We start from the raw sequence: 18,534 nt of genomic DNA, 5'->3' as shown, positions 1-18,534 counted from the left end.
GGTTGGGCCGGAACATATATAAAGGTTTCTAAGCGACAGTGACGAAGAGGGCTTGGTTTATGTGATTACGAGACATATACGCATGATGATACACAGGGCGTAGAAAGGAAATCGTTCTATATGTTGTATTTTTTTGTCGAAGATAAGAAGTCACCGCTTCTGTAAAGCGGAAGACGAAGCAAGCCCATGCTAACACCGAAAACTGTACTCCAGCTATGCATGAGAATAATGAATATTCATTCTTTACAATAGCTAACACTAAAAATCCAAATATTGAGGATACCTACGAACACACCCCCTACTTCCCCTCCGGCCTCTTGAAATTCACCTTCAGTGCCTCCCATGACTTCTCATTATAATCCGGCTGCACCTTCTCACACTCCCTCAGCCCCCACTCCGATACCCCAATCATCAGACTACTCTCAAACATAAACGCCATGCTCCCCTCTCCCACCTTCATCGGCGCCAGCGCCGCCCCGCTCGCCTTCTCATGCGTCGCCGCATCAGGCCCATGCGCACTCATCACATTATGCAGACTTGCGCCCGCGGGCCTAAACCCACCTCCCTCTTTGGCATCGTAGTCTCCTGTGATCAGACCCATGAACTCGGACATGGTGTTGCGGTGGAACCAGGGCGGGCGGAAAGTGTCTTCCTGCACGAGCCAGCGAGGGGGGAAGATGACGAAATCAGCGATGGCGGTGCCGACGTGGTCGGATGGGCCGGTAAGCACGGTGAAAATGCTCGGGTCGGGGTGGTCGAAGCTGGTGCTGCCGATGGTGTTGAAGCGCCCGAGGTCGTACTTGTAGGGGTAGTAGGTTCCGTGCCAGGCGACGATGTCGAAGGGTGTGTGGTTCTGGGAGGCAGTGAAGAGGTTTCCGTCAAACTTGGAGTAGATGGTCCAGGCGCTGGAGGTATCCTCTTGGAAATCAGCGACGGGGGCTTGGAAGTCGCGCGCATTCGCAAGGCCGTTAGATCCGATGGGACCGAGCTCGGGGAGCTGGAAGTGGCCCTGGTATAGCTCGAGGATATAACCGCGGACGGGGCCGGCGGGGAGGGTGACGCGGTATCGGACGCCGCGGGGAATCACGACGATTTCGTTGGGGCGGGCGAGGATGCGGCCAAGTTCGGTTTGGATGTCGAGGACTCCGTGCTGGAGGACGATGAGGAAGTCGCCGTCGGCGGAGTAGAATGCTTCGTTGCCCATGTCCTTGCCGGCGGCGAAGATGAGGATACCCAGACCGGATTTCATGGCTGGGGAACCGGCGCCGCCGAGGTGCTTGAGAGAGTGTACCCAATCTTTTGTCTCGTCCATGTCGAAAGGGTTCCAACGGAGCTGGTTGGGGATTTGGTGAAGTGGGGATTGGGATGTGGTCTCAATTGCACCTTTGTATGCGGCAAAGTCGCTGTGTGAGGCGGCGGGGAGGATTCGGTATAGCCATGACTGCAGATTTTCGTGACGGGGAGCTGTGAAAGCTGTGCCGGAAAGCTTCTCTGCGTAGAGGCCGTACGGCGGCTTTTGTGGTGAGTTCGCAGCTATGGGCAATGCTCCTTCGATGGCTTCTGATCTGCAATCCAGTTAGTTCATTTGGGTTCGATTCCATAATAAGACGAATCCTTACTCATGGTATGAACCAAATCCATTCTGATATGAGTACTTTTCCTCATCCTTAAATGCAGTGACCGGCATATTGAAGGCCTGGCGGGAGATCTGCACTGTCAAACAGCTTGTTATATCGCTCCAACTCAATTTGTGTTTGTTGCAGCAAGGCTCTCTTCAAAATCTGAAATTCGTATCGCCAGGCAATGTGATTATTACTTGAATAATTGATTTTGAAGAAGGTACAAGTTATCTGAGGGGAAATATTACTGTTATCATACTATAGCCTTCTCCATCAATGGATCCTTGGCTTGGAGCTCGGGAGGGTCGCGGGGTTAGCGCGGCATAGCCATTCGATGACGGGATGGCGGAAAAGCGCGGAATGGCCATTGTAATTCCGCATGCGGCGGGTGCGGGGTACAAGATACATCCCCAACTTCCACAGGGCAAACTATGGGGTTGTATCCACTGCCGGAAACTCACTTTCCACGGCTATTCATTTAGCAATCATGATAAATCCTGAAATAAAAATACACGGATACAGAATATGGGGAAATCATCAATTGTAATCTGTGCTCTGCAGACATATCTACACTAACCCCGTTCCTGACTGAGGTCCTATTCCGCAACTACTCCGTCCATCGGCCTTCACTTTGCACACTCCCACTCCCTCTAATCAAAGATGCTCTCGAAATACACCATCATGACGCCCTGGTGTACAGCCATAGCCACCTTCTTGAGATCCGCGTGCCCTGCGCACTCATTGTCGTAGAACAACATATCCTCCTTGTTCTTGAAGACCGTTGAAGCGACCAGAGTGAAGCCCTGAGCCCGCTGGTCGGGGAACGTCTTGCCGGCTTGGATGTCGAGGATGTATGGTGCGCCGTCCTGAGGGCCCCGTTAGCTCTTGGATTCGATGTAAGTGGGATAGGGAGTTGGGTGGAAATACCTTGAGTGCTTTTTGAGGCATGTCGCGGTATTTCGCAAGGAGCTGCTCTTGACCCTCTTCCGTGGGGATCTTGAAGAGGGTGACGCGGCGTATGGGCTTGGCGGTAGACATTGTGATATGAGTTGATTTTGCTGTTTAACGACAAAGGGGTATAATAAGAAGTATAAGTAATAATCTGTGTGAAGGTATTCAATTCAAGTGAATGAATGACTATCCTGGCGGCTGGAAGAGGGGTTCGTAGAATTATTCAGCAACGAGGGGAACGGAGAAACTAGGCACGTTTCTAACGCCGAAGGCAGGATAGCTGGCTCTTGTATGGCTCTAACGGCTGTCTCACATCAGACGTCTTTCTCCATGTCTGAATTATCCTATAATATGGCTCTTTTGAGTTGTAGCTTACCCCAAATGCTCTCGCGGAGCTGTTCCGCGCGTTTATTCTCCAACTTCGCCCGGCTAGACAAGGCATATAGATTATCTCCAAAATCCGGGTCATGTGAATTGTTAACTTCTGGTTTTGACACAAAAGCAAGGCTTTAAGAACTACGTACTATGTCAAATTTGGCATACGTTTTAAAAGCTATATTTTTGATGTATATTTTGGGGTTGCGGCATCGGGGTCCATATGATAGATTCGAATCTAAACCATTATCTAACCATCCAACACATTCGTGTTGAAAAACCTATGAATCTTCTTCCCCGCCTCCTTCCCCACCATAGGTGCCAGCTGTGCTTCACTCATATTAGACACTTCAATAATACTCCCCGCCTTCAGCACCAGATTCTTCAGATTCTTACTCGTGACCCCGGGCACCACCCTCAACATGTCCTGCGGCTCGCGATTGAAAACCTGGTCCTCGGCGTTCATATCCTTATCCAATCCCACCCTAACAGCAGCAATCGGGTCCGGCTCCGCCTGCTGCGTCTTCAAGCTCTCGAAGATCTCGGCCGTCTGGTAGGGACTGCTGGACCAGATGATGCGCAGTCGCGGAAAGGCGAGGGTGAGAAGAACGATTTTGGACTGGAGATCCGACGACGAATTGGCTGCCAGGGCTGAGCCTTGGACATCACCAAAGGGCTCGAGCATGAAGGACTTATTATGGTCGAATTCAATGAGCAGCATAGGCGATTTGTAGTGCTGGAGCATCGTTTCCGCTTGGGTGTAAAGGCGCCCGTCTTTAAACGAGGAGATCAAATCTTTGATGCTCTTGCGCTCAACACATATATCCGGTGATAGAATGTAGTCACCGACGGTGAGCATGCAGGGCACAATGACCATATTTCGGCCGTGGAGGAGCGAAGGCAGAGAAGACCGGACTTCGCGGACATCGACGACAACTCGCGGCGGTGTGGCTGTGGCGGCGAGTCGTCCACCACCCGCAATACGAGTGTTGATAGTCCGAAGAAATACGTCCTCCTGATCTTCAATCCCATGGGCATCGACCGTCATAACAATCGACATATTAGCCTTCTCCTTAATAAGCCGTGTGAAGGCATCTTTTTCTCTGCGGATCGCGGACAGGAATCGCTGCTCCTCGACGGACCCGCCGTAACACATGTAATATGATCTAACATTGCGGTCGTTGTGTGAACTGCGGTAGACCTCGACGCGGCGGATGAATGTTGGTTCGGGCTCGTACATGATGATATATCGAGGTTTGACTTCTTCCAACAGGTGCTCGTCCATGTCGCCATCATATGCATGAACAACAATCAGCTCGTCCATATCAAATAGCTCAAAGAAGTCCTCCGTGACATCCAGGGGATCCACGACAGGTTCGGCCTTTTGCATCGACTCGGCATCTGTTGGACGGATTTCCGACAGCAATGTTGCGACTTCAGAAGGCTTGTCCTCTCCTATTTGAACATTTCCTTCCGCCCCGCGATGAGAGGTAGATATATTACTTCCGCCTCCTCTAATTCGCCTTCTCTTGTTTGGCGGTGGTTTTCCTCGGAAACTGCTTGGCCCTCCTCTTCCGCCGCCAGCTTCACTTAAGGATTTTTGGTTCTCCCCAAATAGAGACGAGCTTATTTTTGCAAATTCCGGTTTCCACCTGAGATAGTCTCTTAGCTTACTCCGCATCATATGTGCCGCTGATGGCCTTGGTTCTGAATCATCATCTTCGGCCTGGTCCTCAGTCGGAACGTGCATACTCTGCAGGTACTCCTTTATCTGGCGGGATGTTGCTGTATCCGCGCACATGATCAAAATGGTGCCATTGGAGTCATCCCGGATCTGTGGATTGAAATACAAGTCCCGATCGATTTCTTCCAATGTTTCAGCCAGTTGTCCCCATTTCGGCTGTTCCTCTAAAACGGGACGAAGGGATCCCTCCAGATTTCCATTTGCGGAACTTTTGCCATCTAACTTGCCGGTGTAGACTCGTCGCTTGGCCGTGTCAAATATCGTATGGGCTGCATCTAAGAAAAGCCAAGGTGATACATTTTGTCTTGTAGAGCCGGGAGGCGGCGAGTGCACAGCCACAACTGTATCCAAATAACGAAGAAATGAGACAGCATCATAGGTTAGTAAGGCATCTAACAGTCCACGGAGTACAGTCAAATCGCTGACTATCTGTTTTGTCTTCCTACTGACACGGTGCCACACTGGATCGAGCTGCCGTCTGACCATCGCATCGAAAGCCTTGTGAATTGCCCGGTCAACATTCCAGTCTTCCATTGCAAGCCCTGAATTTCCTTTCTTGAGCTCCCCAATGCTGGCTTCAACACATTCCATGATAGCGTTTTGGATATCTCGCATGGCGTCCGTCATCGGTACTTCCAATTCGATAACTTCTGCTTTCTTTTTGCCTTGAAGTGACCTTTGTATTGTGGCTTGATAACGGGGCCAAAACGAGGCCTTCCTAAGGAATAGGTTTCTCATCATTGTTGCAAGGGGAGCAAAGCCCACGGTGAACGCCTCTGGGTTGTCGGAGAATGCCTTGAGGAACCCATCTTTGTTCTGTTGCCTGTATATTCGAAGAATGAAAGCCTCCGTAGATGTCGCAACAACACGATCGGCATGGAGCACGATGATGCCCGTAATAGTGTCCGGCGCCAACAAGCTCGTCAATAAATCCACCACAAGGATCCGGGATGTGATACTGAATATGCCACCGTTCGCATACATCCTCTCTCTGGTGCCGACGCTCATAAGGTCTGTATTTACGACGCTAAGGCCTCGAGCTTTCGAGGAGCCGCTTATAGCTGCATGTTCAGCCAGGGCCTCTCCAATCCACCCATTTTCGCGATCTTCTGCCCCGACGATAAGTATGAGGTTATTCCCAGCTGCGTCGTAAGAGTGTAGGAGATTCGTCACGATCCGTAAAAGGCCGCAACCCCGAGCCAGAATGAGGAGCTCATCTTCGGTGCGGAGTTCGTTAAAGATCTCCTGCTGGTACTCCTAGATAATGGTCAGCGGCGCAAAGGTAAGCTGGGCTATCACACATACCAGTGGCAGTGATAGCTTCACCGGCTGTGGTTGGTCATCGCTTTCGGAGGGCATATTCGAAGCTCATTGTGGGCTTCTACTTATCCGCAGGTAGTCAAGCATTCCTCCTTGGAAACTCAGGTATTCAACTCCTTAGGCAGAAATCGCGGGGGTTCTTTCAGTTGAGCATTGGCCCTCGCGTCACAGCTCGGTGATAATCCCGTGGTCACGTGTTATCACTTTAGCGCGTTGTTCAATCTACGACACGCAAGTTTGAGGCGTGGATGACGACGTCATCACCCTTGTTACACAGGTACTCAAAGGGTATATAAGAACGTCAGCGATGGAGTTCAGGTTTGTTATTTACGACTTCTCTAAATCATCTACTACTACTACAGCCTCCATTTGATTTCAAATCTTCCACTAAAAAGTCATCAACCAACCTGTCAACACTAAAAAAGCACTCATCCATCATGCCTGCCGGAACAAACAAATATGATAACAACCCCGGCGGTTCCATCACCGAGCAGATTGCCAAAGATCCTAGCTCCAAGACAGACTCGACAGCGAGCAGCCACCCAGTCCACAACGACTCCGAGCCAAAGGGAGATCCGGTTCAGATCAGACATCACCAAGCAAACCCAGGCCCGGCTATCCCAAAAGACTTCCAGGTCCAGCAAGAGGGGACGAAGGAGGACAGAGCGAAGAGAGCCGCTGAGCTGAACAAGAAATAAAGTGGTAGCTTCGATTCATTCTTGGAAGGGCCGGGAAAGGCCTAATTCACGACTTCGGACGGCAATGAAAATGTTATAATAGCTGTAAGGGCGAGTATGGGGACGCATTCGACGGAGGGATGGAATGGACAGGCTTGGATTACTCTATAGCTTGTAACATCGAATCAAACCAACTTTTGCCCATTTTCTATTGAAACTACTTGTGTACTGTGAATGACTTCGCATATTTAAGGTATCAGCCAGCCACAGTAGAATATGTATGACATACGAAGCTTGTCCTTAGTTTGGGTCCACAGCCCCACGTCTCAGAATGTCTCAGTTGATAACCTAAATCGTAAATAGACGCTCTCACAGTTTACAGTTATCATAATAATATATAGCAGATAAAAAAGTTCATTTCTATGCCGTGATATCTATACTAATGACCGAGCCGCAGCTACAAGCCGGGTATCTGAAACAATGCCGCAGATACTAATTGAATTCCTGTCCTTGACTCCGCATCCTCCGCTCCTTGCACTTTGAGTTGGTATTAAGTCTTGCTTCTCAACGCTCTCCGCCACCACTGATTGATATTGCTGGTCCATGGTGGCGCTCATGTTACTTCAAAAGTTCACGCTCGTTGTCTTGTCTTCACGACCTATATCGTGCTTGTGTGTCGTCCGTGGCTCCTCTTTCTCCTGCCACCACCGCGTCCGCATGTGAGGCATGAGATCAGGACGTCGAAGAATGCGACGATGGCACCGATGATGCCTTGGAGGATGGCTCCGATTCCGTTAACGATGGCCATGAGACCGGCGCCAATAGCGCGGAACATTCCGGTGATCTATTAAATATGTTAGAAATCTAAAATTTATAAAATTGAAAGGTGTGAATTTGACTTACGCAAGATACGACGGCACCCATTTTGTATGATTTGTTTGGTTGTTTGTTGGAGGTTGGTATTGATTTGTTTGTGTGTTTGAATGTTTTGAGGCTGAACTGTTGTTCGTTTACTTATAAGACTTGAGATGTTGATATGGAAAGAGAAAATCCAAAAATTTCGACAGTGGCGACCCTCCACTTAAATACTTTCCTGATTTGAATGCATCCCAGGCACTCTGTGGATATCGTACCCTATGTGAACCTGTCTGGAGAAACGTGGTAAAGTGATAATCAAGATTACTCCTTCTTCGGTGTGCGCATCCCACTTCAATGACGTCAATGTAGTAAAATTGTGGCATTTTATTTGGATGACCCACAGACAATTTTGGTAAAGTGTGGCGTTTGGCACAATCTAGAAATAACTGGAGTAGAGTGTGACGTCGTTTCTTTCGGGCAGAGACCCTGACTTAGTACAGGGGTGTCCTGCCTTACTCGCGAAGTGGCTGGTGAGTGGCTCAAATTGACAAGCGTGATGTCATTTCGTGTCTGTCCAAACTTTTTGATAGAAGAAACCCATGGATTGGGTAAAGACGTATTGTATCGGCAGTTATTTCCGAAAATGCCTGCCAATAAAACAAATATATATCTCTGGTTGATCAGTATATGATTGCCGTATATGGATATGATGACAGTCAGTGACGAGACAATCAAAGTCTGGTTATCATCTTACATTTCCAAGGTGATATAACTAATATGGTATGGTTTACAAGAGTGGTGGTATTCGAAGGCCCCAAACGCGCCGTAACTGCGCGTGAACATATCCAAACAGAGAAGATTCCCCGCTCTAACAAAACGCCTGCAGAGCTGTTTATACATAGTAACAACTTTAGCGCCACCCCCCTGTATCTATGCCTATGTAGTCTTCAATATGACTGTAGGCGGTAAAGGTTTCACATTTCCGACAACCTCCCGCAGAGAGCCCCCTTTATCTTCCTTCAAGAGCCTTGCGCGCCTGCTTCGCTCCAGTAAGCCAGCCCCAGTTTCCTCATCGATTGCTCTCCAGCTGCCCCTTGCGCCTCTCTTGCCGGCCTCACCCCACATACTTACTCTCTGCACCTTTCTCAACTTCGTTAGTCCGTAGCCACAGACAATAGCAGCGAATACGGCTGAAAAGCCAGAGATTCCGAGGAACCCAAAGTTGGATTCTTCGATGAAATTCTTCAAGTTCATGCCGTATAATGCCGCTATAAAGGCCCCTGAACCGATACCGAGTGTGCCGATGGAGAATTTCAGGTCGAGAAGCATGAGCGCGTTCCGATTGGCATCGAGAATTGCCTTGACTCTATTTATTGTTAGGGGTTTGTTATTGAAAGGAAGTGGTATATTACTCACATCTCTTCGGTGTTTCTGATATTGGAGACTAAATTGCCAGACGCCTGTACAATCTCATCGCACACCTTGTGGTAAGACTCGAGTAGCATTTCAACTTCCGTATGGTCATCCTCTCCTCTGAGTAGATCATGCGTCTTTTCAGTCAAGTACATGGAAGCCAGATCATCGTCGGCTTCAAGCAACTCGTCGATGGCGTCTCTGACAAGCTTAGCTTTCTGTTCGAAGGTACCCAGTTTCTTAGAATAAATAAGCAAGTGTCGTAGCTTATCGCGGTCGATATCCTCTTCTAATTCCCGCAGCACGCGCACAACTGGTCCGCGTACTGTTTCGAACTCCCCCTCAAGCCCTGAAGTCACAGATATGAGGACTGCCTCGAGGGCACGGAATTCGTAAGGAAGCCCGCCAGCCGAGGGCGAGTTCTGTTTCTGTCGTAACTTTCCTTCAAGATCATACATGAATACAGACTGCGTGTATGAATCTGTTGAGCCGTATGTGTCGAAGACAAGAACTCGATTCGCCTTGATAAGGCAGCGGAGGTGGAGGAGGTTTATTAGGATAGCTGAGGGCCGCACAAGGATATGTGGTAACAGCGACGAATCGATTTTTCGAAGATCTCTAGGCAATAATCCGTACTAATAATTTTGTTAGTCCTTTGACCGAGGGTATCTTAAGGTCAGGGTGGATGACGTACTTTGGCGATAAGCTCACTCTTCTTGAACTCCCCGTTAACTAAGACAACATTGCCATTCTCGTCGAACTCAGTGCAGCGCAGCTTCTGCTCGTTTGCTGCTTTTGCAGACATTGTACGCCCGAGGGCATACGCCGTAGCTTCAGCCCCTTCATCGCCGTATGGGCCTTCCACTCCCTTGAGAGGTCGGCGGCGGTTCACCTTCCTCCCGAACGCCCGCCTGAGCCAGTCGGCACTGTGGCTCTCTGATGCACATCTATATCCTCCTATTGAATGCTTCGCGCTTCGCCTTATGACTTTGGCGAGAGGTCGAGGGGAGTTAATACTGGGTCGTATCGCGGGTGGCAGCGTAACCCGAGGGATGAGGAAGTCGAGGTTGAGAAGGCTTGCTTCGCAGGTAGCTGGTGTCGGTATGGGCGCCCATAGATGTGAAGACGACGGCTTTGGCGCTCCTAGTCTTTTCGCCGTGTGCTGTTGCGGCCCTGGTGGTGATCCATGGTCGAAGTTGAAGCCTTGCGAGTTTGCGCTGAAGAAACAGCGGCCCTCTGATTGGAATTGGAGAAATCTCAATAAACTCGACGAAGGTACAGGAACAGGCAGACTAGCCCGCATGGCAGATATGACAACCCAGTAATATGAATCAATTCCTGCTATCGCGGAAATTCGATACAGCAGTTGTCATCTTTATCGGATATTTCGCGACGTCGATTTAGTCAAGGTAAATACAGCGAGTCACATGACTTTATTGATTTGGCGGCCAAGAATGGGACCAACTACTTCACAAATAGCAAGAAGGTTTGAAGTTTTATTATTTATTATTATTTATTATTATTCTATTACATAATTCGTTTCTTCTAGAGTTTTAGCTCTGGCTCGTTCAAAAACGAAACAAAGCCTTCCCACCATATCCTCTGTTGTCGTTTCTCCTCTCTGTTCTGGCCCAGTTTTTCAGCGAAATCTAAGATATCATCGAGCCATTTGTCCCACGAGGAACTTTCGCCTGGGTACTTGCTTGCGAGGATATGAAAGACTCGGTACATCACGGCATTGTTGCCAGAACAAGTCCGCACTGCCGATTCTAAGATGTCCTCATGTACAGTCGTCTCGATCCCAAGACAATGGAGCAAGTACAAAATTTGCAAATTGCCATCAAGTATAGCCTGATCAAGGCCTTGCCGTGCTACCTGGACAAAATATTAGTAAGGCGTGCTTTAGATTAAATAGTGTAGATAAATCTTACCTCTCCATTGGTGGACGCCGAATAATCGATCGTAGCCCCAGCTCGAGTCAACCAGAACAGGTACATCACCATATCAGGAGACCAAGGGCCCCGTAAAAGACTCTCGGGTATCTCAGTTTGGGGGTGGATCTTGTGGGGTGTTTTCCATCGAAATGTTGGCCTCGTAGTCATGCCTTCCTCTCTTGCTGCCTCCGGGTGTGTGAGTCGTAAAAATTCGGCATATTGTTCATCAAAGTTATGAGGTTCAGAATCGCCAGAAAGCCTTTCCGCGGGAGTACGAGTTTCCGTATGGACAAGTTGCTCAGAATCAAAAGCCGGCGAATGGCTTCTTGCTTGGGCCACTCCTTCAACTTCCTGTTTCACTTGCTTTGGGGGTACGGTCAACAGCCATGCTTTCTCAGCTTGTTGTATCATGAACACCGTTGCCCACTGGCACCGAAGCAATGAGCTCTATATTATGTTAGCCATAGGAAACAAGAATAGGTCTCATCTACGCACCTGCAATTCGGGATCTCCCGGTATATCTCCCCCATCAACAGAATCGGAGGCGGTTCCTCCCCCTTCGTACAGAAGCCCATAGTTGTATCTCCATGTCGGTTCAAATATCGCCACAGTTGTCGTAGTATATATATACTGATTAGACAGTTTAATGCCTATTATCGGACTTGATCTCGGTAGATTGAAGTTCAACGACACAAGGAATATCTTCTCGAGAAGCTCTGTGGGTAGTCTCTCGAGCGAGGTCATAGACCGATTCGTCGTGAAATTATCTTGTGGTGATTGTCTGGATGCCGTGCCAGAGTCTAACGCGGATGCTGACGCCTTTATTTTCTTAATCGTTTCTTTTCGTGGCCTTCCCTTGGGCCGAGATAGCTTCGGTGAAGTTAGTTTTGATGTTCACAATATATCTTGTAGAATGTGAGAGAAGCAATGTCGATGTTCACCTTGTTCTCGCCATCTGCATTATCAGTGTGCTGCTTGCGCTTTCTCTTGCCAGGCACTTTAATCAGGGTGAGCATCCGGATTGTTTCCTTGTTGTTCGATGTTCGCGACAGCTGTGTAGTGGGGAGATAATTTCTATAAGTTGAGGCAAGGCTTTTTGGCAGCCTTGCGACTCATGGGTCTTGGCGCTGCGTTGTGGCTGACGAGTTGTAATGGGTGTAATGAGGCTTGGGCAAGCCACACAACGTAGGTACGTTAGGTCCCGATACCATCGTTTGGACGCCTATCAACCTCACCTCCAACTACAAGATAGCGCAACCCTGAGTAAGTCGATCTCCCCTGCTTCACTTTTGAAGTCATTCGATTACATATATCCTTATCTGCCTTAGCTATAGCTATCCCGCGGTAACTGAGCTTGGGCTCTCAATTGACGCCCTCTTACTGACTGAACGAATAGAACTTCCAGGCATCGCATCAGCAATCACATCGCCATTATCTCCCAGTTCAATTCCTCGATGACACGCCCTCGGCAGAGTTACTTTTAGATTGCTTTCCATCAGCAGCCAAGATGCCCGAGGGTGTCACAGCCGAGGAGAAGGCGATCATTCGCCGTGTCGTTCCAAAGGCACAGAACAAGATTCTAGCTGCTGCTATGGTCAGACTGTATATTGCATACCCAAACACCTCAAAATGGACATACACTGGATTACAGGGTGCGGTGGTTTTAGCAAATGACCTCATCGGGAACACCTTTTGGTTGAAGTTGGTAGATGTTTCGGTATGCATATCTTCCTCCCTATGATATAGGCGCTAACTTTCCACAGCCTTCAGTGCGAGGGGTCATATGGGATCAGGAGATATATGAGAATTGGTCTTACAACCAGGACCGTGTTTTCTTTCACAGCTTTGAAATTGAGGGTTGCTTGGCCGGTTTATCATTTTCTGAAGAAAAGGAGGCCGTTAAGTTCCTAAAGCAAATGGTAGACCGCGAGAAGCATGCAAGCAAAGCAACCAAGTTAAACCCTTTTGGAGGCAGTGGGCCAGCACCACAAAAGCACGGAATACTGGGAGGTATATTTGGTGGCCATAGGCATGTGTCGGCCCCGTCTGCCCCCATGCCCAGCCAGCCAACTCCCCCTGAATCTCCCCGAACATTTATCCCACCTTCGCTCTCGCAACACAATCCGTCGTATTCCTCTGTCAGTATCAATCCACCGAAGGTATCCGAGTATGCTAAATTAGATGCTCTCGATCCCAACTGGAGAGAAACTTGGGGAGGTGATTTACGAGATATGGGAATCACCGACGACCAGATTCGAGACAACCAAGACTTCATTGCTGAGTACATTCAAGAGCAGCAAGCTGCATCTGCTGCAGCCCCTGAGCCTGCTTACCAGGAGCCTCCGCGGGCAAAAACGGCCCTTCCTCCACCACCGCCTCCTCCACAGGCGGCTGCTCCGCGGATTCATGAGCTTCCCCAATCACCACCGCCACCTCCGGCTCAACGAGGTGCGCCTCCAGCACCACCTCCTAGCCGGAGAGCAAAGGCAGAGCCTATCCCAAAAGAGCCTACCCCTCCGCCGCGCGAGCCATCACCTCCCAAAGGACCGCCGCCGCCAAAATATGCTGCTCCTCCTCCTTTTGCGGATGCTGGCAAGCTGCTCAATTCAAACCCAAGACCAACTCCCGGTCGACCACATGCCACATCGATTTCCAATCAGTCCGCGCCACCTCCACCCCCGCGGCCTCCGAAGACGCCGAACGACGACTTCGAACCTGGAGAATCTGGATCGAGATTCGGAGTACCACCACCGTTCATGGGCCAACGTACACCTCAGCCACCACCTACGCCAATGCGTTCTGCCGTGCCTCCACCTCCCCCAGCTCGAAGCACTCCAAATGCAGCATTGCCGCCTCCATTACCCCCCAAGACACCCAACAATGGACCAGGCTCGCCGCCCCCTCTCCCGCCATCCTCCTCTCGGCCAATACCACCACCACCATCGAGAGACAATGGTCCTCCACCACCCCCTCCACTACCTGTCTCCAACACACCGCCACCACAACCAGCTCGCCCATCGAACGCAGCTCCGCAACAACCAGCTCGCGCGGTGGCGCCCGCTCTACCACCCCCAACTGGAGGAGCTCCAGCTCCCCCCCCTCCACCACCGCCGCCGCCGCCTCCGCCGCCACCTGGTGGTGCAGGACCCCCTCCTCCACCTCCCATGCCCAGCCGCGATTCAGGCGCACCAGGGCCTCCTCCCCCACCTCCAATGCCCAACCGCGACTCAGGCTACGTCTCCGGAGTACCTAATATGCCAGCGCCTACTGGTGACCGTAGTGACCTCCTGTCTGGCATTAAGCAGGCTGGCGGTATCGGAGCGCTCAAGAAGGTGGACCGCAGCAAAGTGCGCGATCGCAGTGCGGCTGCTGTACCTGGCTCTGCTGACACTGGCCCGGCTGGAAGTGGGTTACCTCCGGCTACTACTGGTGGTGGTGGTGGTGGCCTGGCCGATGCGTTGGCAGAGGCACTCAACAAAAGGAAGCAGAAAGTTAGCGCTAGTGGTAAGTTCTCATTTCTACGGCTATTCTGAATGCATGCAGCTAACAAGGAACAGACGACGAAGCTGAAGAAGATGATTGGTAAGATCCCTGGTGGAAGATGTCCGTTAGTGGGGGGTTGTATCAGAAATTGTCACAATGTAACGGGCTTTTGTTTGTTGGCGTCTTGGGTGTCAGTCTCCCTCCCGACTCAGGTAGAGCGTAACAACATGCGCTGGCTGAGATTCGCATAGAGACACATTAATTAAAAGCACAATTCAAAAACTTCAGGTTTGCATGGGTCATGTGTTTCGTCGTAGTCTATGCTAAGATGCAGTACACGGAGAGCAGCGCTAATCGCGATATCCCCCGCACAAGGCTAACCATACATACAATGCGAACCCACAACACTTATAACGTTTCCTCTCTACGTCGCACCAGAAGTGAAGGGCACGGATGACGAGGACCACAGCGTCTCTCCCACTGCGCCCAGGTCATCTGGCAATAGTAACAAAAGAGATAAACTGTCGAGTTCGTTTTCCATTATAGAATCGTTTGAGAGAAGACAGTCCACACCACACACTTGGCCGCAGCGCGTGCCAGACTTGTCTAGATGTCGTCGATCTCGATATCCTTTGCGCCGGCGCCGGCCTCGCTCTCCTCGCTGTCACTCCTGTCCTCGTCGAACTCGAAGTTGCAGTCACCCTCGCCTTCTTGACCGTAGGTGTCGGTCTCGTTGATCTTGGCGCTCTCGGGCAGCTCGCCGTAGGCCTTCAGAGAACGGGCCTCGTCGGCGGAGTACTTGAGGATAACGTCTCCCTTCTCGTCTTGGTAGTCACGGAGCGACAGCAGGATGATGTCTCCCTGGTTGATCCAGACCTTCTTGCGAAGCTTGCCACGGATATGTGCGAGGCGCTTCGTGCCGTCGAAGCAGAGAGCCTCGAGACGGCCGTTACCCAACATCTTCAAGACTTGGGCGTATTCTGTGGTTGGGCGTTAATGATCTGGTGGCGAGGCCGACAGTGGCGGCTGTAACTGCTGGGGGCGAAACATACCTTGACCCTCCTCCTTGAATGTGAGCTCACGCTTCTCATTGTCGTTTTCGTTCTTTCCACGACGACGGTTCTTGCCACCCTGTTGGTAAGAGGCGTCAGCAATATGCACACGAGTTGTTGTCGTTGGGCCGCGATGAAAATGAAGAGCGGGGTGGTTTTTGTTTGCGGATGAGACTTACTTTTCCCTTATTCTTCGGCATATTGACAGATTTCTCTGGTTAAAATGCCGTATTTGTGATTATTTGATGATCTGGAAGTTGATGTTATTACTCCGGGACTTGGGCTCCAAGAGGGGTAGGCTTTATATATGAAGTTTGCAAGTGGGACAGTTGTGTGGTCGATGGGCGCCTAATGACTTATCGTTGGTGGGGTGAATCCTTAGTTTAGGTGGGGGATGAGTCAGCTAGTCCCTTTCTGAACTTTGGCTCAAGCGAGGAGTGAGCCACTCATCAGCCACTCATCGCCACCCTATTGCACGCTTGGTATAGCCTCCTTTCGGAACTGACTGGCGTTTATATCCATACCACGCGGAGACGAAGAAGCTGGGCCATAGAAGCTCGACAAGACAAAAGATTGCCACTCCAACCAAACAAAAATGGGCTTGATATGAACGAAACTACGATCCCTCTGTCGGAGCCCAATCGATGACACTGAATGCGACAGAAAGCCGCCACCAGACATGTTGCCCAAACAGCTCCAATCCAGAAGCTCAGCCATCGCACGCGATTTACAAGGCAGCATGTCGAGTATACGAAAGATGCCGCCACCAATACCCAAATTAAAGTTTCCTCCAGCCGGCATGTCAAAGAGGAATATCCCAGGGATTGATATACTACAAATTATGTGGTCTCCAGAACACATTGTACCAATAAACTCCAAAACACAACTCACCAATCCCGCACATCCTAGGCATGAAATCACGAAGCGCAAATGGGAAGCTCGCACTGATCCTCTGTGGTGGAACTGCCTGACTTCCAAACAAGTCAGTGCGAGGAGTGTAGTTCGTTCGTGGGTCAACATCAGGGCAAGACTGGCAATTGTGAATGCGCTGAAGCGGAAGGGGTACGATACAAATGGCTACAGGATTGACGGTAATTGTGACGAGGCCCCCAAGCCCAACCTCGTAGGCAGCTTACACTTCATTACGCGCCCTGAGATTCTACGTGCGAAGTGGCCAGAGATGGAGGAGCAGGCCGACAAAATTATTGCTGAGGTTGAGCGACTGCAAACGAAGAAGGCAAAGCCGAAAGGGAAAAAGAGGACGATAGAATGATACCCAAACAAAGCACAAAGAACGTGGATCTGCAATGCCGCAGGTCATATTAAACATGTAAACTATGAATACTGTACAAATAGTAGTTGTAATTAATGTACTACCAAGTAATTTTATACAAGCGTGGATGATCGCGCGCAAGGAAGTCCAATTCAAGGGCGCCAAGACCGAGATAAGCTTGTCCTTGTCCCTGAAGGTGTCGTCGTAGCCCCAAAGCTTCACGAGGTCATAAACATTTCCCACCACCCTGTTCAATCCGCCTTTGCGACATCTCACACACAAGATGTTAATCTCTTTGACTGTGGGCAAGGTCGATGCCGGGGTCGCTGTGCTGTTGACACAGGACAAACGCCTTGTAAGAATCCAGTCAATCCACAAAGGCAACGTCATGTCCTACGGAGTGCCCCAACTGACATCGTCGATGATACAAACAGATCGAGTTCCCATCCATCCTACTACCTCCACACATCTCATCTGGTAGCATCGTCGACATCACCGTTGCCCGCAACTTCGAATCCGAGAGCGAGTCTCAAGACTCATTCAGCCACCTTCAAGATTCGATCTTCCGCTCCTTTGGCGAGTCCGAGCCATCAGCACCTGTCCTGCGCTGTCGCAATGCCACACAAACATCCATCGTCCTCGAGTGGGACCCAGTTCAGCTTGCGACCGCCGATGTTATCAGCCTGAGCCTATTCCGCAATGGCCAGAAGGCAGGCAACATTCCTCAGCCCACAACCATGGAAAGCACGAAAATAAGCGGCCTTGCTGTCGACACCGAGTACACATTCCATCTTGTGCTTAGAACTACCGCCGGCACATTCGCGAGCGACAGACTCACGGTCAGAACCCACAAGATGACCGACCTCAGCGGCATCACCGTCACACCAGGCATTCTGCCAGCGCAACTCAGGGAGAGCCTCGTCGCTGCTGTTGAGCGGATAGGGGGTAAGCTCGCGGATACCGTTAGAATCGATACTACCCATTTTGTGACTACGGAGGGCAGAGGCATTACTTGGGAGAAGGCCGTGGAGATGAATATCCCTGTTGTGAGGCCAGAGTGGGTAGAGGGCTGCGAAAGGGGCGGCAGGATCGTGGGTGTCAGGCAATACTATCTCGATGCGGACCCGAGGCAGAGGATGGCTAATTTGGGGCCTGCGGCTGGACAGCAAGCCACGCCAGCTGAGCCTGCTTCGGCGAAGGATGAGGCTCCTCTCCCAGCTCTCCCTAACAACAACAGAAAGGAGCAGGCGAATGGTGATGAAGCATCCGAAGCCGGCCAAACGAACAACGAGAAGGAAGAAGACAGAGATGAGGAGTCAGAGGAGGATGACTCCGAGGATAAGAAAGTAGAGGCGTTGGACGAGCAGAAGGTTAGGGTGGAAGATAATGATCAGCACAAGGTTGCTCTCAGGCCAGCCGCGTCACCTGCGGATGAAAAGGAGCCAAGCGTCGACAAGAACCCTGTTACCAAAAGCCCTTCCCTGGAGGTAGATGCTGATACGGAGGAGGGTGCGAAGACTCCTGGAGCTGCGAGCTTCCAGGATGTTGCTCTTTAGAGGATGGGTTAGTTAGATTTGTATTTAATAGCGTGGTATACCAGTTGTACGTTTATATCAAGCAATTCAGCACCAATGCGCGAAGGTATTTTACCTATATCAGCCTGGTATTGAGTGATGATGATAGTCTATAATACTGTAGTGCTATCGAAGATGGCATGTACAAACTATCTTACTGGAGAGTTGAGAACTGCTCTGCTCTGTCAAAGAAGAGAATAAGGTCAGTCGAATAACCTACGGTATTCTTGGGAATCAACATATCAAATATCCCAGGTTTAC

The 18,534-nt window shown here is 50.3% G+C and overlaps 11 protein-coding genes across 11 annotated transcripts; 4 read left to right on the top strand and 7 right to left on the bottom strand.

Annotated features, from left to right (window-relative positions):
• Nucleotides 1–125: 125 nt before the first annotated feature.
• Nucleotides 126–1,869, bottom strand: VE01_10570 (uncharacterized protein). Its single transcript, XM_018279967.2, has 2 exons — nucleotides 1,620–1,869; nucleotides 126–1,565 (listed from the first exon to the last, which is right to left on the bottom strand). Exons 1-2 carry the CDS (start codon nucleotides 1,685–1,687, stop codon nucleotides 299–301), a joined length of 1,335 nt encoding a protein of 444 aa, XP_018125203.1. The 5' UTR covers nucleotides 1,688–1,869; the 3' UTR covers nucleotides 126–298.
• Nucleotides 1,870–2,269: 400 nt separating this feature from the next.
• VE01_10569 (uncharacterized protein) lies at nucleotides 2,270–2,657 on the bottom strand (the record flags this gene model as incomplete). Its single annotated transcript, XM_018279966.1, has 2 exons — nucleotides 2,270–2,485; nucleotides 2,547–2,657. The coding sequence occupies 2 exons, from the start codon at nucleotides 2,655–2,657 to the stop codon at nucleotides 2,270–2,272; spliced, it is 327 nt and encodes a 108-aa protein (XP_018125190.1).
• A 538-nt stretch (nucleotides 2,658–3,195) lies between these two features.
• Nucleotides 3,196–6,048, bottom strand: VE01_10568 (uncharacterized protein; the record flags this gene model as incomplete). Its single annotated transcript, XM_018279965.1, has 2 exons — nucleotides 3,196–5,946; nucleotides 5,995–6,048. The coding sequence occupies 2 exons, from the start codon at nucleotides 6,046–6,048 to the stop codon at nucleotides 3,196–3,198; spliced, it is 2,805 nt and encodes a 934-aa protein (XP_018125191.1).
• Nucleotides 6,049–6,446: 398 nt separating this feature from the next.
• Nucleotides 6,447–6,707, top strand: VE01_10567 (uncharacterized protein; the record flags this gene model as incomplete). The annotated part of the gene is made up of 2 exons (XM_018279964.1): nucleotides 6,447–6,644; nucleotides 6,702–6,707. The coding sequence occupies 2 exons, from the start codon at nucleotides 6,447–6,449 to the stop codon at nucleotides 6,705–6,707; spliced, it is 204 nt and encodes a 67-aa protein (XP_018125210.1).
• A 637-nt stretch (nucleotides 6,708–7,344) lies between these two features.
• On the bottom strand, nucleotides 7,345–7,610 carry VE01_10566 (uncharacterized protein; the record flags this gene model as incomplete). The annotated part of the gene is made up of 2 exons (XM_018279963.1): nucleotides 7,345–7,530; nucleotides 7,590–7,610. The coding sequence occupies 2 exons, from the start codon at nucleotides 7,608–7,610 to the stop codon at nucleotides 7,345–7,347; spliced, it is 207 nt and encodes a 68-aa protein (XP_018125192.1).
• A 672-nt stretch (nucleotides 7,611–8,282) lies between these two features.
• On the bottom strand, nucleotides 8,283–10,416 carry MRS2_2 (magnesium ion transporter). Its single transcript, XM_018279962.2, has 3 exons — nucleotides 9,652–10,416; nucleotides 8,961–9,592; nucleotides 8,283–8,910 (listed from the first exon to the last, which is right to left on the bottom strand). Exons 1-3 carry the CDS (start codon nucleotides 10,258–10,260, stop codon nucleotides 8,481–8,483), a joined length of 1,671 nt encoding a protein of 556 aa, XP_018125193.1. The 5' UTR covers nucleotides 10,261–10,416; the 3' UTR covers nucleotides 8,283–8,480.
• Nucleotides 10,417–10,444: 28 nt separating this feature from the next.
• On the bottom strand, nucleotides 10,445–11,961 carry MRS2_1 (magnesium ion transporter). The gene is made up of 4 exons (XM_018279961.2): nucleotides 11,833–11,961; nucleotides 11,387–11,761; nucleotides 10,889–11,338; nucleotides 10,445–10,832 (listed from the first exon to the last, which is right to left on the bottom strand). The coding sequence occupies exons 1-4, from the start codon at nucleotides 11,905–11,907 to the stop codon at nucleotides 10,503–10,505; spliced, it is 1,230 nt and encodes a 409-aa protein (XP_018125194.1). The 5' UTR covers nucleotides 11,908–11,961; the 3' UTR covers nucleotides 10,445–10,502.
• A 123-nt stretch (nucleotides 11,962–12,084) lies between these two features.
• Nucleotides 12,085–14,667, top strand: VE01_10563 (uncharacterized protein). Its single transcript, XM_018279960.2, has 4 exons — nucleotides 12,085–12,154; nucleotides 12,288–12,608; nucleotides 12,655–14,395; nucleotides 14,449–14,667. The coding sequence occupies exons 2-4, from the start codon at nucleotides 12,399–12,401 to the stop codon at nucleotides 14,475–14,477; spliced, it is 1,980 nt and encodes a 659-aa protein (XP_018125200.1). The 5' UTR covers nucleotides 12,085–12,154; nucleotides 12,288–12,398; the 3' UTR covers nucleotides 14,478–14,667.
• On the bottom strand, nucleotides 14,543–15,766 carry TIF11 (Translation initiation factor 1A). The gene is made up of 3 exons (XM_018279959.2): nucleotides 15,606–15,766; nucleotides 15,427–15,505; nucleotides 14,543–15,354 (listed from the first exon to the last, which is right to left on the bottom strand). The coding sequence occupies exons 1-3, from the start codon at nucleotides 15,624–15,626 to the stop codon at nucleotides 14,981–14,983; spliced, it is 474 nt and encodes a 157-aa protein (XP_018125195.1). The 5' UTR covers nucleotides 15,627–15,766; the 3' UTR covers nucleotides 14,543–14,980.
• Nucleotides 15,767–15,818: 52 nt separating this feature from the next.
• Nucleotides 15,819–16,848, top strand: VE01_10561 (uncharacterized protein). The gene has a single exon (XM_018279958.2). The coding sequence runs from the start codon at nucleotides 16,106–16,108 to the stop codon at nucleotides 16,697–16,699; it is 594 nt and encodes a 197-aa protein (XP_018125196.2). The 5' UTR covers nucleotides 15,819–16,105; the 3' UTR covers nucleotides 16,700–16,848.
• Nucleotides 16,849–16,910: 62 nt separating this feature from the next.
• Nucleotides 16,911–18,343, top strand: CHS5 (Chitin biosynthesis protein chs5). Its single transcript, XM_018279957.2, has 2 exons — nucleotides 16,911–17,054; nucleotides 17,134–18,343. Exons 1-2 carry the CDS (start codon nucleotides 16,983–16,985, stop codon nucleotides 18,253–18,255), a joined length of 1,194 nt encoding a protein of 397 aa, XP_018125197.1. The 5' UTR covers nucleotides 16,911–16,982; the 3' UTR covers nucleotides 18,256–18,343.
• Nucleotides 18,344–18,534: the final 191 nt, after the last annotated feature.

Source organism: Pseudogymnoascus verrucosus (assembly GCF_001662655.1).
Source record: "Pseudogymnoascus verrucosus strain UAMH 10579 unplaced genomic scaffold scaffold_85, whole genome shotgun sequence".
In the NCBI taxonomy this organism is placed as follows: Eukaryota; Fungi; Ascomycota; class Leotiomycetes; order Thelebolales; family Thelebolaceae; genus Pseudogymnoascus; species Pseudogymnoascus verrucosus.
The sequence above is the reverse complement of the archived record's forward strand: the minus strand, read 5'-3'. Positions and strand labels throughout refer to the sequence as shown.